This window comes from Macadamia integrifolia, chromosome 14 (genome assembly GCF_013358625.1).
Source record: "Macadamia integrifolia cultivar HAES 741 chromosome 14, SCU_Mint_v3, whole genome shotgun sequence".
Taxonomy (NCBI): domain Eukaryota; kingdom Viridiplantae; phylum Streptophyta; class Magnoliopsida; order Proteales; family Proteaceae; genus Macadamia; species Macadamia integrifolia.
The window spans coordinates 3,495,109-3,511,665 of record NC_056570.1 but is presented as its reverse complement, the minus strand read 5'-3'; the positions used below and the strand labels follow the sequence as shown (position 1 = coordinate 3,511,665).

The 16,557-nt window shown below is 38.3% G+C and overlaps 1 protein-coding gene across 5 annotated transcripts in view; it reads left to right on the top strand.

The window, feature by feature from the left end:
- Positions 1 to 5,786: 5,786 nt before the first annotated feature.
- Positions 5,787 to 16,557, top strand: part of LOC122061450 (protein SUPPRESSOR OF PHYA-105 1-like) — an 11,882-nt gene continuing 1,111 nt past the window's right edge. Inside the window, exons 1-7 of one of the 5 annotated variants that reach the window (XM_042624708.1) lie at positions 5,787 to 6,036; positions 6,127 to 6,185; positions 6,727 to 8,289; positions 10,146 to 10,303; positions 11,528 to 12,374; positions 13,935 to 14,081; positions 15,419 to 15,883. In XM_042624708.1, the coding sequence (XP_042480642.1) occupies positions 6,793 to 8,289; positions 10,146 to 10,303; positions 11,528 to 12,374; positions 13,935 to 14,081; positions 15,419 to 15,883 (3,114 nt within the window). In that variant the 5' untranslated portion in view covers positions 5,787 to 6,036; positions 6,127 to 6,185; positions 6,727 to 6,792. Of the gene's footprint in view, positions 6,037 to 6,126; positions 6,186 to 6,544; positions 8,290 to 10,135; positions 10,304 to 11,527; positions 12,375 to 13,934; positions 14,082 to 15,418; positions 15,884 to 16,557 lie in introns of those variants that run through there. The other 4 variants (XM_042624709.1, XM_042624712.1, XM_042624710.1 and 1 more) reach the window with 4 other exon arrangements.

Genomic DNA, 16,557 nt, shown 5'->3' with positions numbered 1-16,557 from the left:
GCATTATGAATATGAAAACACATAGAGAAATTTAAGGAATCAATGGGACTGAGTCGTGTCATCGGTATTGTTGCACTCACTTATTAGGCATTCATGATAAAACAACCCCGCAGGTGTTCAGGTCATTATTGCACTTGCTTATCGGGCCACATTGAGATACTTCAGAGTTGTACTCTATTATTATTATTATTATTATTATTATTATTGTTGTTGTTGTTGTTGTTGTTGTTGTTGTTGTTGTTTGGGTGAGGTAAAAAGAGTTGTACTTGATTAATTGTAACAAAACTATGAATAATGAAAGCCAAGATCAAAAGAAAATAGAATTTGAGATTTTCTCTCAAAACTATTAAATAAATGAGTTGAACACCCTCTCAATATACAGGAGAAAAATAGACAACACCAAGTGTTGTCTTCAAAAAACGTACATACTTAAACACCATGTCTTTCCCACATGACATGCCTGTTGGGTCACATTTATTGGTCATTTAGATACCCATAAGAAAATACATTACCTTCTAACAAACCTTTTATAAAAGGAAAATCAATATTTTGAATCATCTCTTTTTAAACCATTTAAATTCCAATTGTTAGATAAAACGTTAACAACCCAAAAAATTTGCTCATTTAAACATGTATAAAATGACTCAGAATTTGAATTGGACGACCACAAATACAATTAAACATTTCAAGAACGATAGGAAAATGAAAATGAACAATACAAGTTTAAACATTTAAATTTGAAAAAGCTATCGCATCGAAAAAAATAACAATAATACATATAAATTGAGAAACCAACTCATGTCTTATTAATTATATATTAATATTTGATGTGTATGTCATAAGGTTTTGTAATAATATATTTTTTAGAAATAAAAGTTTAACTTTTTTTTTTTAAGTGTCATTTTTCCACTCAAAAAGAGGCAACCTTTGTTTTAGACACACATAATTTTTTGTTGTTTTTCAGCTATGCATCATGTATTTGTTAGCCTTCAACTTTTGGACGCCAACCCACTTCGTAGTCCTTATTTTTTTAATACTTGATTTTGCAATTTGGCCAACTCCAATGGGGATGAAACTTATACATGTGAACAAGGGATAACCTCATCTTATATGTCAAGTGATAGAACCAAGGCCCGCCTAGAGTACCCTTTCTAAACTATTCCCCCTGGAAATACCTAGAATAGGCTAGAAATACTGCTCATCTTTTTTTGATAAAGAAATACCGTTCATCATTATTTAAATCATCCCCCAGATGTTTGACGTTTTCAAATAATCTTCCAAGAATCTCGTTGATATGTTCAAAAATAGGATCGATCTGAAAAATTAAGCTAAGACTCTGTGATGATGTAGTCATGTTCATGAAAGACATTAAGGCTATGTCTGGTATGCATTCTCAGTATAGATTCTAGTTCTCGAATAAATTCAGAATGTGTTCTAGAACTAAAATCTATTCTGAGAATGCATATCAAACACATCGCGAGACAATTCATTCATGACCATGGTATTTGATGCCAATTTTTAAAACCATGATCTGAGGACCCAACCCAAGGCCAATGTGGGCTGATCTAGATCAACATCACTAGTGATAGATAACCATATCCAATACCAATAACTAAATCCATGCTTGGACAAACAGTGAGGAGGTGCTGGCGGAGGTTGTTCTCCCCAAAGAGAACATTTCTCCAAACCCTTATTACGTGTGTGGCAATGCATGGGTATGTGAGGATTGGGATGGGTTGTGGTGACTAGGGAAGCCTTTTAATTGTGAAGTCTTAATTCCTAAAGAACCACATGCCCTTAGCATGAATCCCGGTTTGAGGATTGGAATCATGGTTTTAGGTATTGGTATTGGATCAACTGTATCGGTCATTTCGTATCGATATTGATACGTAATTGATATTGTATCGGTGGTATCAAAACAAAGGATGGTAAAATAATTAAAATAAAAAAGGGAGAGGCCCTAAAAGGCAATGTGGCCCCCAGTGGGAACAATAGTAGAAGCATTAATATTGACAGAATTTCTATCTTTCATGAGAGGCAGAGCAGTCATTTCACCCCTCAGTGTGTAGATATTGATCTTACGAGGATAAAATGGTTCGATTCAGAGTATCCATATCCATATGGGCCAAGATAGACTTAGGTATCCAATATCATGAACTAAATCTCTGATCAGGATTGGCATCATCCGTAAAAATGTCATACGAGTTGATAGATTCAAATTAGTCGAAATTATGATCGATTTCAGCCAATTTGAATCTGATTTCAATTCCAATTTTAAGAGGAAAAAAAATTTGGTGGATAAGGGTACAAAATTCTATTTCCACACGTCTAGGTTTGCATTCTATTTCTATTCATCACTCATCCACCTTCCCATGCATTATGCTTTTTTTTTTAAAAAGAGTTTTCTTCGGCATGGCTCAAGGAACAACCACTTATAAAAATCAAAACTTCAAAAGGGAAGCATTAAATGAAGGGTAATTTACAGCGCCATCCCTTGAAGAATGCCACAATTAAAAGATCACCCCCTGTGTTTCACCAAATTAGACTCAGACCCCTACCGTTAGTCACTGTTAAGAAATATACCATATATGCTGATGTTAGTAATTATATTTTATTTTAAATACCAAAATACCCTTATTAAATATTAAGTACTTAAAATACCCTTATAATAATTTCTATTTCTTTCACCCGGCGACTGGTTGGGTCAAATCGTTGCAATGCAAATTGAGAGCCTTCGAAGATGTTTACCATCCAAACCCTAAGCAACTCAACCATCTGATCGCCTCTTTGAGTTGCAGAGAGAGCGTTGAGAACCTCAAGGATGTGGTCGACACCACCCAGAAGAAGCCCATGAAATCAAACCCACCATCGCTGCCCACCCCATCCAATCAAAGACACTCAGGTTAACTCATAAATTCTGAAGCTAGTTCGAACCCATCAAATCTGGTCCGACGCACTATCTCCTCACGTACTTCTTGAACATCAGAACCCTTCTTCCCAACGCTCACCGAGCTGCCAAAGGGACACACTTCTCACAATGTTGTGGAGATAATCTTCCACACGAGCTAGTCGCCTAAGGTATTCTCTAGTCTGATCGATATGTTGTTCAAGGTTCAACACCTGCCCAAGACGGTAGCACGGTTCGAGAGATGGTGAAGTCTCGTGCTAGTGCAGACAAACTGAATAGCGACACTAGCAGCGGTGGCAGTGGTGGTGGCGGCGACAGTATTAGTGGTAGTAGTATAGAGGATAATGTGCAGTGCATTGCGGATGGAAACGAGTTGATGAGATTCCATTGCCTGGGCCCCACCACGGGATGGATCTACGATGCCGGTGGCATGTGTACATTTTTCGACGAAAACACAACTATATGGACTTTCTGCGGCAGCGGATTAGCTCACGAGAGTGCTGCCTGTCAAGTCGGTATTCCAAAAGCAGAGTCCACGCATGGTATGATAAAAAAGGACTGACCATCGGTCCCAACCAACAACAAGGTCCTACCCCTAGCCTACTTCTGTCTCGCTGGTCCCTTCGCCCGGCTCATTGATTGTCTCATCTCAAGTCAAGGAAGCGTCTGAACTCTTGATCGCAGGTATGGAGAGAAGGAGAGAAGAGAAAGAGATAAGGAGAATGAAATGGTAAAATGGGGTATTTTTGGGATAATGAAAATGGGTAACTCATCAGTGTTTTACTCATAAGGGTAAAAACGCCATTTCATAATATTTATTAACAGTGACTGACGATAAGGGGTCTGAGTCTAATTTGGTGAAACATAGGGGGTGGTCTTATAATTGTGGCATTCTCCAGGCGTTGTAAATTACCCTTAAACGAATGGAAGCAAGTTACATGGACCGACTGTTACATGAAAAACAGGTTGTATTGGACCGGCTTTGTCTATAGGGTACCTATAATAGGGGTAGGGCTTAAAATTTTATAGCCCATTTATGGCATACATGGATAAAAGAAGATGTGTTTATTTCAACCATTGCATTGAGAGGGTGGTTTATAGATTAGTCATATATCAAATTTTAAAGTTTAATTCAATCAAATATTCATCTATGTTGAAGTGTACGTGTATCCCTATATATGGAGGTCAGCTAAGTTTGTATATGTATGGCAAACGCTCAATGCATGTCGCTTATTGTTTTTAAAAATGCCCCTTTGGGGGCTCTAAATGGTAATGAGTGAGACATGTATTGAACAACAACTATATATCACAGTTAATGAGTTGTAATGTGCAAAAAACACATGCTCACCAGGATATCTCAATTTCGAACCTCCTCACTATTACCTACTTCCCTCCCTACCTATATATATATATAAAGGGTTTAAATCAGTAATCAATATTAATGGTATTAGTCGTAGTTGATACCGAAATGGATACAAATAATCGTATAGGGTAAAATTGGACAGTTTTGCCCTTCATTTTGGATAAAAAAATATTTTGTTGGACAATTTTCCTCTCTGATATGTATTGTTCCACCAATCTTATGTTGGTTAAAATACAACATCAACGTAAGCCAATACCAATACTTAGAACCATGCTACCCATATATGTTTAATTTAACTATACACCATGTATGACCATGCATGTATATTGACTTTTTTTTTTTTTTTGGCCAAGTAGAGATCCACAAAGGAGTCAACAGGAGTCCAAGGCACACTTCTTGGAAACACAAGGAAATTAGTATAAACCAAACACCGATGCACTTGAGAGGAGTTGATCAAGTGACCAACCCTCAGGCAAGGTGCATGTATATCGATTACTCTATATTGTTGTGCTTTCTCCCTAATCCTAAGGTTGTCAAGGACAGTTTGAATTGGTTGGACGGATTGAAATGACCGGTTCAGCCTAGACCAAACCAAATTGAAGCCTTATTAGTTTGGGTTTTTATCGAAAGATAGAAATCAAACAAATCAGACCGATCAAAATGGTTGGAAAGCAGACCGAAGTTGATAAATACTCGAGATCATACCGATAATAACCTAAAAAGAGAAACTAAAATTTTCCCTATTGATTCCTCATGTATACATGTATGACCGATATTGGACCAGATCGGACCCCATTGTAGCCCGATTACAAATTCATAACAAAAAAAATCGATAAAATCAGATCAAGCCAAACCAAAACTGAAACTAATTGAAACTGAAAGTTCCTGAATGGTTTGGTTCTAGGTTGGCCTAATAATAGACCAAAACCTATTCAACATGACCAAAATCGAACAAATTGACCGATTGACACTCTTATCTAGTCCCAACTTTCAACTCGCACGATCTAAGGGTGAAATTTGGGAACATACTAAAGTCCTATAGGGGTTGTGAACCCTAGGATGGAATGGTGATAGTTCAAGCTTGGTGGATGAAACCTTTCTCTTGAATCCTTCATATAATTTTGGGCATGCACTTCTAGTTTAGTAGCAGACAGTTACATATAAGTGCTACCGTGAGTCCAACGAAGGTAACTATTTTCTCATTCGACCCTCTTACCTTCTATCTTCTTGATGGAAAAATTGTAATTAATAGTATTACATAAGTGCGATCCACTAGACTGCCCCTTGTGAGTCCCTTGTCTGACCTCCATGTGGGTGCCTCTCATTGGCTCTTGAGTCCTCTTGACCCTTGCTGGCTCGGTGGCCTTTCAACTAGCATAAAAAAAAAATATCATATGATTTTGGATTCCGCAACGTCACAAATTACCGTGACATGAATAACAACTCATAAATATCCATAAAATAAAATATCTGGTTACTAATTGTCCGCGCTTCAGTGATTCCAGTTATCTGGTGGGCAGAGAGAGAGAGAGAGAGAGAAGCCCTGGGCAAACCAGGGTTCTGTTTTCCCATATCTTATGTTTGTACATCTCTATCTCTGAAAAAATATTATTTATTTATATTATATGTATGTTCTTAGTAATGGTAAGGTTTAAGGTATCATGGAATCCCTTTATCTGTGTTTAAAGTTATTATATACAGGAGGAACATACTTCCTTGTGGAAGAAAAAATATCAAAAATTCAAGCTGTTCTTATCTTTTTCATGTAAAATCTGAATCCCGATAATCCATTTTGTCTTTCTTATTTTGTTTTCTCATTCTCACAATCCCTTTTCTCTTTTTGATTTTATTGTAGTTTTCCGACGGATGAAATGCTAATGAGGGAGAGAGATGAAGAGATTATTTCCATTTCAGGTAAGTTTGTGACCTTTCCTTTCTTTGATAGTCCTTCAAGCTTTTAGGGTTTCCTCTTTGGGTTTTCGTTTTCGGATGAATTGGATTGCTTTATGCATTGTTTTTTGGGTATCTGCAAGTGGGTTTTGCGAATTGGGATTCGTTGTTGCTCTGGTGTTTGTTTCCCTATACTCTTTTCTGGTTTCTTTGAGCTTAGATTTTGTGAAGTTTAATGAATTTTGTTTGCTATGAGCTTTGTAGAATATGTGGTTCTTTCAGTTAGTTTCGAACTTCTAATGATTTTTCTTACTGGACGTTTGGACTGATTTGTTATATTTCTGTCATTTTTTCTATTTCTCGTTTTGTATTATTTTTGTTAGCGCTTGATGGTCGTTTGAGCGTTGAGAACTACGATTTCGGGCAGATTTTGCATGTTGCTGCATCGTTGGCTATGGGGTTTATTTTATTTTACCCCAAATGGACTCGCTTATACAAGAGGTCGATGCCATTATTTATCTCATCAATACGATGCCATTATTTTTCTCATCAATGGTTATTGCAGGGTTCGATCAAACCGGACTATTGGAAAGTCATCATTCGTTTGATTGAATGAAGTACATTTGCATGCATGGAGGGAACCGGTGAAGAGGTGACTGCAAATGATGTGGCAGAGGGTGAACATCTCAGATGGCAATATAACAATCAACCCTTGAAACCAGACGGCTACAATATGTTGGAATCTTCATCTATGTTTATACCTCCTGGTAGTGATTGGCCCGGGGCCTCACCTCAAGTGTATAGAGATGCCTTAGAGGGTCAGAGTCTGAAAAACTCTGTAGCTGGATCTGAACCGTCTGCTTCTCACCCTTTCTCGATGAATGATTCTGGGGTCATGGTCGAAGAGTTAACGGTGAAAAATTACAAGAATCCAAATCTAGCAATGGTTGGCAGCTCAAACAGTACAGAAGAAACGGAGAATTGGGACCAGCAGTGGGAAATTTTTCATAAGCTGGCAGGTGGCTTTGGAAGTGAGAATTTGCAAGGAGATATGGCTACCAGGGACAAGGACCCACCAATGGCAAGCAACAAAGATGAGGTAAGGAGCATGTTTCCCCCTGAGATTGGGGTTCAAAAGCCTTCACCCAATAAGCATTCTAATCAGGGCCATGCTGAGATCTCCAAACAATTAACCACTACTAACAGAGATACTACCGCAAGCAATGCATTATCACCTGGAGGTGTTAGGAGTAAGGTTCTATCATCATCCGGCTTTTCTCAGTTTTTTCTGAAGAATACATTGAAAGGGAAGGGAGTTCTATCTAGATATCCGGGAGCTCAAGATGGTATTGCTGTTGCAGTCACAGGCAAGAATAATGGGAAGACTACATGTGCCACTGGTGTGGCTTCTGATGCATCTCTTGATGCAAGTGCAAAAGCAGAAGATCCTCCCCCACAGGCCGGAGCTGGCATTGGTCCCACTATGATTCATGGTGAAATTAGTTTAAGGGAGTGGCTGAAGTCTAGGAGTCATAAAATAAATAAAGTTGAAAGCATCCATATATTTAGGCAGATTGTGGAGCTGGTTAATCTTTCACACTCTCAAGGAGTTGCTTTGCCAGATGTACGTCCATCTTGTTTTGTCTTGTTGCCAACAGGTCGGGTTAAATATATTGGTTCACTGGCCCAAAGATTAGGGTGTGTCTTAAATCAAGATATTCCCTACTTGGAACATCATTTGAGTAGGAAGAGACCCTTTGGACAGGGTATGCATACTTATAATTCCATAAAACATAAAAAATATAGTGAGCAGATGATGATTGTTGGACAACAGCCTCAATTTCCGGCTAGATCTGGTTTCAAGTATAAAACAGTAAAAGAGGGTGATATTAACAATATGGCTGTACAGGAGTCAGGGTATGGTCTTAGTGATCGATACAACTCAAATATAGAAAGCAATACTGTAAATAAGTTTGGAGCGCCGGTTATATTTAAGTCCACTCAACAGCTGATGACATCTAGGCATGTTCAGTTGGAAGAGAAGTGGTACGCTAGTCCAGAGGAATTGAATGACCGGGAGTGCAATTTTTCGTCAAATATCTACAGTCTCGGTGTTCTTCTATTTGAGGTGCAAATATAATCTAATTTGGCTCTCTTTATGCATTTAAATTTTATGTTAAATTGACTGCTTATTGTCTTACCTTTGATTTTTAATAGTCACTACCTTGTTTCCTTTATGGTAATATAACTAAGACATGGTCTGTAGCCTGGACTTGGACACATTCTTTTAATTTGCTGTTAATAAATGGATACATGTCACTTGTCAGGCATGGTGACGTCAAAGATGTGATGCCATTATACATTGTCACTGTTACACCCTTGTGAAGAATAATATGTTACTGTACAAGTATTCATTGAAGCAGTACTTGGATCTTATATAAGTGGCACATATCACATACATGTGAAGCTGAAAAGAGAAAATGTGAATGTTTCTTGATATTTGCTTCAATTTGTGTCTGGGCCATGAGTCCGCTACTGACACACTTTTAGGAAATGAAATGTTCTTTAGTATACTCTGTTGTCGGTTGATGAGTTCCTGAAACTTGTGAAATATAATGAAAGGTAATATCCATAATCTCTATCCATTATGTACAATTTTGGATGACTTTTACATGATTTTTTGAGAGTGAGGGTGGAGTTGCCCCATTGCAACCTAGTGCTCCGAGTTGGGAAAGAGCCTCTCCACAAAGCAGGGGTAAGGCTGCGTACGTATGACCCTCTCCAACCCTGCAGTGGTGGGAGCCTTGTGTACTGGGCAGTCTGGCCTAGTGGGTACACCCTTGTACATGATTTTTTGAGAGTACGATATGTGGAAACATGTGCAAGTGTCATTTATCAAAATGGATATGGAGTGTTAAACATGGCAACCTCCAGAATTCAGAAATTGGGACATGCTATATGTTTGAAGAAGTTCCTGCTGGAAGGGTAAGGGAGCTGATGTTAATACCTAGTATATGCATATAAAAGGCCATACCCCGTGCAAAAGTCTCTCGCTACAGCGAGGTCTGGGAGGGGCATTGTGTACAGAGCCTTACCCCCTGCATATATTTAGGTGTATAATAGTAATGCTAGTAAAGAGGACATAATTAAAAGAAATTGAGGACAGAAGGTAAACATTGAACTGGAACGACATTGAAATGCACAGCGTAAAAAAAAATTATCTATTCTCTATGAATGACATTTGTTTTCTTTAATCGAGTGTCCAACTGTGTACATATGTCGGACTTGACATGTGTGGACCTGTGAATAATCTACAACTGTTGTATGAACCATAGTTTTCCAATAACCGAACTGGCAATAGACAAAGTCATGTACAATAGCAGCAAAAAGTTGTTCCGGTGCTTCTGCCTATCACTTAGCCTATAAGCTACAACAACAAACAAAATACAATAAACCAAGCCTTATCCCAACTTAATGACGTTGGCTACATGGATCCAAACATAAAAAGTAAGGAACTTGTATTCTAAAACAGAGAGGGGGGGGGGGGGAGAAGAGATGAGAAAAAGAGAAAAGAGAAACATATGAGAAATGAACAATGGAACATGACAAAAAAATGAAGAATGCAATATGAAAAGTGAGAGGAAAGAGGCACTGTCCAGCAAGTCAGGAGAATCTCAGCTAAATGGGGTCGGCCATATGGATTTTGCTCTCCAATAGGCTCTATCCAAGGTCATACTCGGTACTAGACCTAAACTGCACACATGTCAGTCCTCACAACTTTTCCTATGATCATTATAGGCCTGCCCCTAGCTCTTGTAGCCCCTTCAATCTGAATCCTATCACTCCTCCTTACTAGGGCGTTGCTTAGCCCATAAACTCATTATTTAATTAATCAATTGATTACTTGTTTATTTATTTTTTGTTTCTCTTAAGATTTGGGTTGAAACCATGATCTTTGTGACTAATTTGGGCAGTTTTAATCAGTTACTTAGCGGCTTTGAATCATGGGAAGTTCATGTGGCAGCAATGTCGGGCCTACGACATCGAATTCTCCCTCCAAGTTTTCTGTCAAGAAATCCCAAGGAGGCTGGTTTCTTGCTTTGGCTTCTTCATCCCGAACCTTCTTCAAGGCCAACAACAAGGTATTCACGGTCTACTTCAGCCAATTGCTCCATTTATGTTGTAAATTTCGAAATCTATGCATTATCGATTTATTTGTGGTGGCACCCAAAAGCATGGCATGTCAGATATTGCAACTCACCAGCAAATAACTGTTAAAAAACGCAAGGATATTATTGAAAATAAAGTGATTACTGAGAACTACTGACTATGTAGACTTATGCGCAAGTACAATCAGGCAACAATGAAGATTTTGATATTCAGGTTTGCTCTCCATTGTTAAATAAAAAAAGGGATCTAACTTTTATCTCAGATAAGGCATCAACTACTACTTAACTACCATTTCTGACAGTTTTATGTTTTAGCAGATTGAATTCTCTTTTCCATAGGTATACCTGCATCCAAGGAGGGAAAACATGCATCAAAGCCTTATATATGATGAATGCCCCTTCCAGATATTTGCTATTTTATTAGAAACGAAAAACGAAAATATAAATTGCTTGTCACCCCTGCTGTTTTGGGGGAATACCATTCTCCAGCCATCCAAAGATATGCCAACATTGATCCTGCCATTAGGTATCATAATTTAATTTCAGCTACTGATCCCCAAGGGTGCACATGGCCCTTTGTTCTTTATGTTTTATTGGAAAACAAAAATTTCCCTTTTCTTCTTGAATTGATTTTGTAGGATGTAATTCATTTTTTTCCACAACTAAATCCAATTGTGATGAGATGTAATCTCTTAACAGTTGCAGTGACACTCAACCGCCTTTCCTTTACCTTTGGCATTAAGGGCATCCACCCGTCCGATGGTGTGGTGAGAGTGGCTCAGTGCTTACCACTATGAGATCTAATGCTTGAGATGAGATATTATCATCTATTTTGTTTAGAGAGATCTATCCACCTTTTACCCTTGGAATTTAACACCTGAGATTGGATCCTCCCACATTTTGTATAGTCTAATCTCTCTAATCTACCCATACGCTCCATCTATTGCAATCCTATTCCATATTATTGTGGTCAGTGTCAGCTCTGGCAGTGTTTTTTTTTCTCGGTTGTACTTGCTCTTCAAAGGCAACTTTTGTATGTAGTCTGTTTCTTGATATTTATCTTTCGCAAACTTGTCAAGTTTATAGGAGTAGTTGTCCTGTGTTTTTAGAGATTAGATAACGACTTCAATGTCCTTGTGTTTTTTTTTTTACCCCCAGGAAATTGTTGAAAATATGTTATTATGTTGTGTCTGACAGGGGAATCTTGCAATTTGATCTGGTAAATGAATCCCGAGAAAATTCATATGGAGGTGATATGGCATCATCCGTTGAGGAAGATGATGCTGAATCAGAGCTGTTACTGCATTTTCTTTTATCTCTCAAGGAACAAAAGCAGAAGCAGGCGTCCAAGTTAGGTGAGGACATTGGATGCTTAGAAGCAGATATACAGGAGATTGAGAAAAGGAACTTATCAAGAACAACAAATGCTCTTTCTCAAACGCTCAAGGAGTCCACTAGTGCAAGAGAATTCGGGTTCCTTAAGGAACCTTTATGCTCAGTTGCACTTTATAGGTCATCTCCCACATCTAATAAGAATGAAGAGAGGTTGATGAAGAATATAAGCCGGCTTGAAAATGCTTATTTTTCTATGAGGTCTCAAGTCCAGATTCAAGATACTGATGCTATAACACGGTCAGATAAAGAGTTACTGAAGAACCGAGATAGATGTTTCTCAATTCAAAATGAAAATGAAGGGTGGGGCGTTAACCAAACTAATGATCGCGTTGGAGAATTTTTTAGTGGCTTATGCAAGTATGGTCGCTATAATAAGTTTGAAGTTCGCGGGATATTAAGAAATGGGGATCTTCTCAACCCAGCAAATGTGATTTGCGCATTGAGTTTTGATCGGGATGAGGACTACTTTGCTACTGCTGGGGTATCAAAGAAAATTAAGATATTTGAGTACTGTGCACTCCTCAATGATTCTGTCGATATCCATTACCCAGTTATGGAAATGGCAAGCAAATCTAAGCTCAGCTGGGTTTGCTGGAACAGCTATATTAAGAATTATTTGGCTTCAACTGATCATGAAGGTGTGGTTCAGGTGTGTATTTCTTTTGCATTAAACTTTGTGAGACAAAAGTACTTCAGTCAGGACGGGTAGGCCTATCGAGTCCCCATTAATCCCACCCTTCTCATATACATTTTAGAGATGCTGAGTGGTATTACATATTTCTCCCAGTTCCAACTTGGAGGCATTTTTCCTTGTTCAAGATGAATTGGATTGAATAGTGGGCTTGTGCTGGTAACAATTGGTCAAGTTGCATCTCTATCCATGTATGTATAGGTTGGCTGTCATTTAAAGTCTGGAATTCTGTATGTCCTGAACCAACTGCATATGTTAAATTAGAACTATTTTTTATACATAAAAATAAATAATAAATCAAAGAATGTTCATTGGTCACCCTTTTGCATATTAAGTGCATGTTTGAGAGATCTTCTCGAAGAGGCTGGACCTCGGTGCAGCAGTAAGCTTGCTCCATTACGACCTAGTGGTCGCGGGTTCGAGTTAGGAAAATACCCTTACACAAAGAGGGGTAAGGCTGCATACATTATGACCCTCCCCAAACCCCACAGTGGCGGGAGTCTCATGCACTGGGTTTGCCCTTCTTTTTGTTTGTTTCATAGAGCTTCTCCAGCTTCAACTTTCGGATTCTAGAAGCCAGATTCTGTGAAAATTAGAGGGTGGGTGGTTAAGAAAGGGGTCATTCAATAAGATTATTTTTATTGGAATCTTTAGCATCAGAAGCTGGAGATATGGCCCATTTCCTGCATCTGGAGAAAATGGCACCTATCGCTTCAAAGATTCAAAATGAAATAATCTTATTGGGCATACCATTTTTTACCCATAAGAATTGCAGAAGCAGAACGTAGAATCCCATCCAAACATGCACTAATCCTGGAGCAGCTTCCGCAGTCCACACAATTTGGGTGTGAGAAGCTCCCCCAAATATGCCATAAGTACCTGGGTGATGCCTAGTTTTTGCCTGGCAGATACCCCCCACCCCAACCAGTGAATATTTATTATCCGTAAATATCCATGCAAAATGTTTCACCTGAAAGGAAGCATTAGAGCACCAGATATTATTGTGTTAGAATGGCTCCTAAAAGAGGTGGAGCTAGAGTCTAATCTGCCAAACACACCTGGAAATAGAAAAGTTCAAGAGTTTTAGAGAATGACTCAGAAGGCGATCTGTTTGGTTTAAGAACCCACCATTTAAAGCCTTTATTTCACTCAATCAAGCCATCCATCTTATTCTCCCTACTTTTCCAAAGATGTTATATTCACCTTAGGTTGTTTTACCTCGAAATACCTGCTGGCTAACTTGAAGTCTTAAACATAAAAAAACAATGGACCAATAAACTGGATAAAGTGGTTCTAATGAGCATACTTCTCCACACTGATGAGAAGTCTTTTTTTCAATAACTTGGATAATTTCTTGGTGAACCTCTTTGCTGTGAATCCCAAAGTAGCATTTACTATATTTATGAATCGTTTTCTCTTTTTCCAAACAACTGTTACTCTAAAAGGTTTTTGTTATTTAAAGTTTAAACATTTTCCTTTTCATGTGTCATAATTTTGATTCACATGGATGGAGTGCAGTTGTGGGATGCAAGCACTGGTCAAGGTTTTTCTCGATTTACAGATCATAGAAAGAGAGCTTGGTCTGTCGACTTCTCTCAATTGGACCCCACCAAATTAGCCAGTGGAAGTGATGACTTTTCTGTGAAAATATGGAGCATAAATGAGGTATGCTTTTTCCTCCGCTTTAATCATTTATTTATTGTCTTCACAAGTAAGAAAGTCACTAGACAAAAATCTGTGTTGCAATCAGAGTGAGTTCTTTTTATTCCATTTTCTTTGTTTTTTATGGAAGAAGGTGAAAGAATGCATGGAGATTGAGCTCAGCTACGCTTTATGCTAATTACAAAAATACATGGAAATTCAAGAAGGAAACAAACGGGAAAGCAATTAATTATGTGAAAAGCTTATCTGTAGGGAAGAAGTTTAAGAATCTTAAATGTTCAAGGAGACAGAGGAATCAACTAATTTTGAACAAGAAGTGGAAAATTGAAAATCTCGTTATTTGGAGAGGAAATAATTTCAAAAAACCTTTAGTATTTGAAGAAAAAATGGAGTGATTATATTTAAGATATCCAGAACTTTAGCTTTTTGAGTTTTTAATATCAAAGAGTAGGAACATCATGAATTCTCCTATTGTAGTCCTGAGTTTTTCTTTCTTTCTTTCTTCTTTTTTTTTTTTTTTTTTTTGGCTAATTGTACATCCTTGTGTATAGCTGAGCTGTATGGTTCTCCTTTAAACTTCTGGATTTGCAGCTTGCCCATTTTCATTAATTCAGTTAACAAGATCCCACCCCACACAAAACTTTTAGATGATGAACATCCCGACTCTCCCCAGACCCTGCAGTGGTGGGAGCCTCGTGCACTGGGTACTCCCTTTAGATGATTAACATCCCTCATCTTCCATTTCTGGAACCTCTTGTGGTCCTGTAACTTCTGATATGATTTGGACCAAAGAAACACAGAAATTTTTTCATACATATAGTGCTTTTATTTCTGAAAATTTATGTATCTGCCTTTTGAAATATTGCACTTTTATTTGTGAGATGTTCATGTTTGGATAGGATGACAAGAATAAGCCAGTTTGGATAGGATAGTGGGAGTAAGTCATCCTCCTGCCTGTATCTACATTTAAATTGTGGCCTGTCTGTTATCACAATTCCCTGGTCGTGGGAGGCATTCAATTGGTCAAATTGGTTGGATTAAATGATCCAATCCTATTCTTCCTTTTTCATTCGGTTAGATTCAGGTAATTCAGGTCTAACCTCCTGATACGCCAAAGATTTGAGGGTAATAGTAGGATTTGCCCTAGTCTCTAGTTTTCGGGAAGCCCATCGATGGTGGGCCATGTTGCACAGGCAGGTGGGATAGCTATGTGTATTTTCCGGATTCCCTGTATATTTTTTTCAAACTCAGGTTGTGCCTTAAGTGAATATGTCGCTTCCTCATGCAATTTTTCAATATAAATACTTGAGATGTATGCTGAATGCATAATCTTTTTACAGAAAAACTGTATTGGGACGATTAGGAATGCTGCTAATGTCTGCTGCGTTCAGTTCTCTTCTCATTCCTCCCATTTGCTGTCCTTCGGTTCTGCTGATTACAAGACCTTGTGCTTTGATCTTCGGAATACAAGAATTCCTTGGTGTACATTGGCTGGGCACGGGAAGGCTGTTAGCTATGTGAAGTTCTTAGATGCGGAAACCCTTGTTTCTGCATCCACTGACAACACCCTAAAGCTTTGGGATCTCAAAAAGACAAGTTCTAGTGGGTCATCAACAGCTGCTTGCAGTCTAACTCTTAGTGGTCATACTAATGAGAAGGTTAGTTTCTTTATTTTAGATATTACTTGCATTTGTCCCTTAAAAATGCTGGCTTATCTATTGACTTTTTTCCTGTTGTTTCCTCAGAACTTTGTGGGCTTAACCGTTTCTGATGGATATATAGTTTGTGGTTCAGAAACAAATGAGGTATATTAGTTTATATCTCAGAATCAAGTTCAATGTTTGGTATTTCAATTTTAGGGGACGTCATGTAGCCCAAAGCTAAAGGCTTGCTGCCAGAGTGAAGATGTGGGGTTAAATTTGGGAGGACACTTCATGCAAAAAATGCTGAAGGGTAGGACCGACCCCAATCCGCTCTTTGGAGAACCGCAGGACTTGCACTGGGAACGGCCCGTTTCTGGTTGGAGTTTTGAACTATTCGTATTCTATGAATAGTTTTACGCTAGCACATTGTGATAATTGGACCACTGTTTTATGGATTTCTATCTAGGTCAAATAACTGTAGAATGTGATAGATGGTCATTCAATTGATGTGAATAGTGTACCATCACCAATACTATTGGGTGCCTAATCATCAAACTGATATTGGCATTTTATGCGTTGACAATGATGAGGATTATGATGAAAAAACAACTCTGCTGTGGCAGGATAAGAGTTTTTTTTTTCTGGTCTGTCCTTAGCCCTGTCTACAAATGATAAGCCATGTGAAGTGTCAATCCTCCTTGCTATGGGTCCAAATTTTGAGTATTGTAAACCAAGAAGGTTGCTTGGTTGGATAATCCAAACATAGAGTTTCCAAGTTTGTTTGTTTTTGTTTTTGTTTGCGGGGGGTGTTTTTTTTTTTTTGGGGGGGGGGGGGG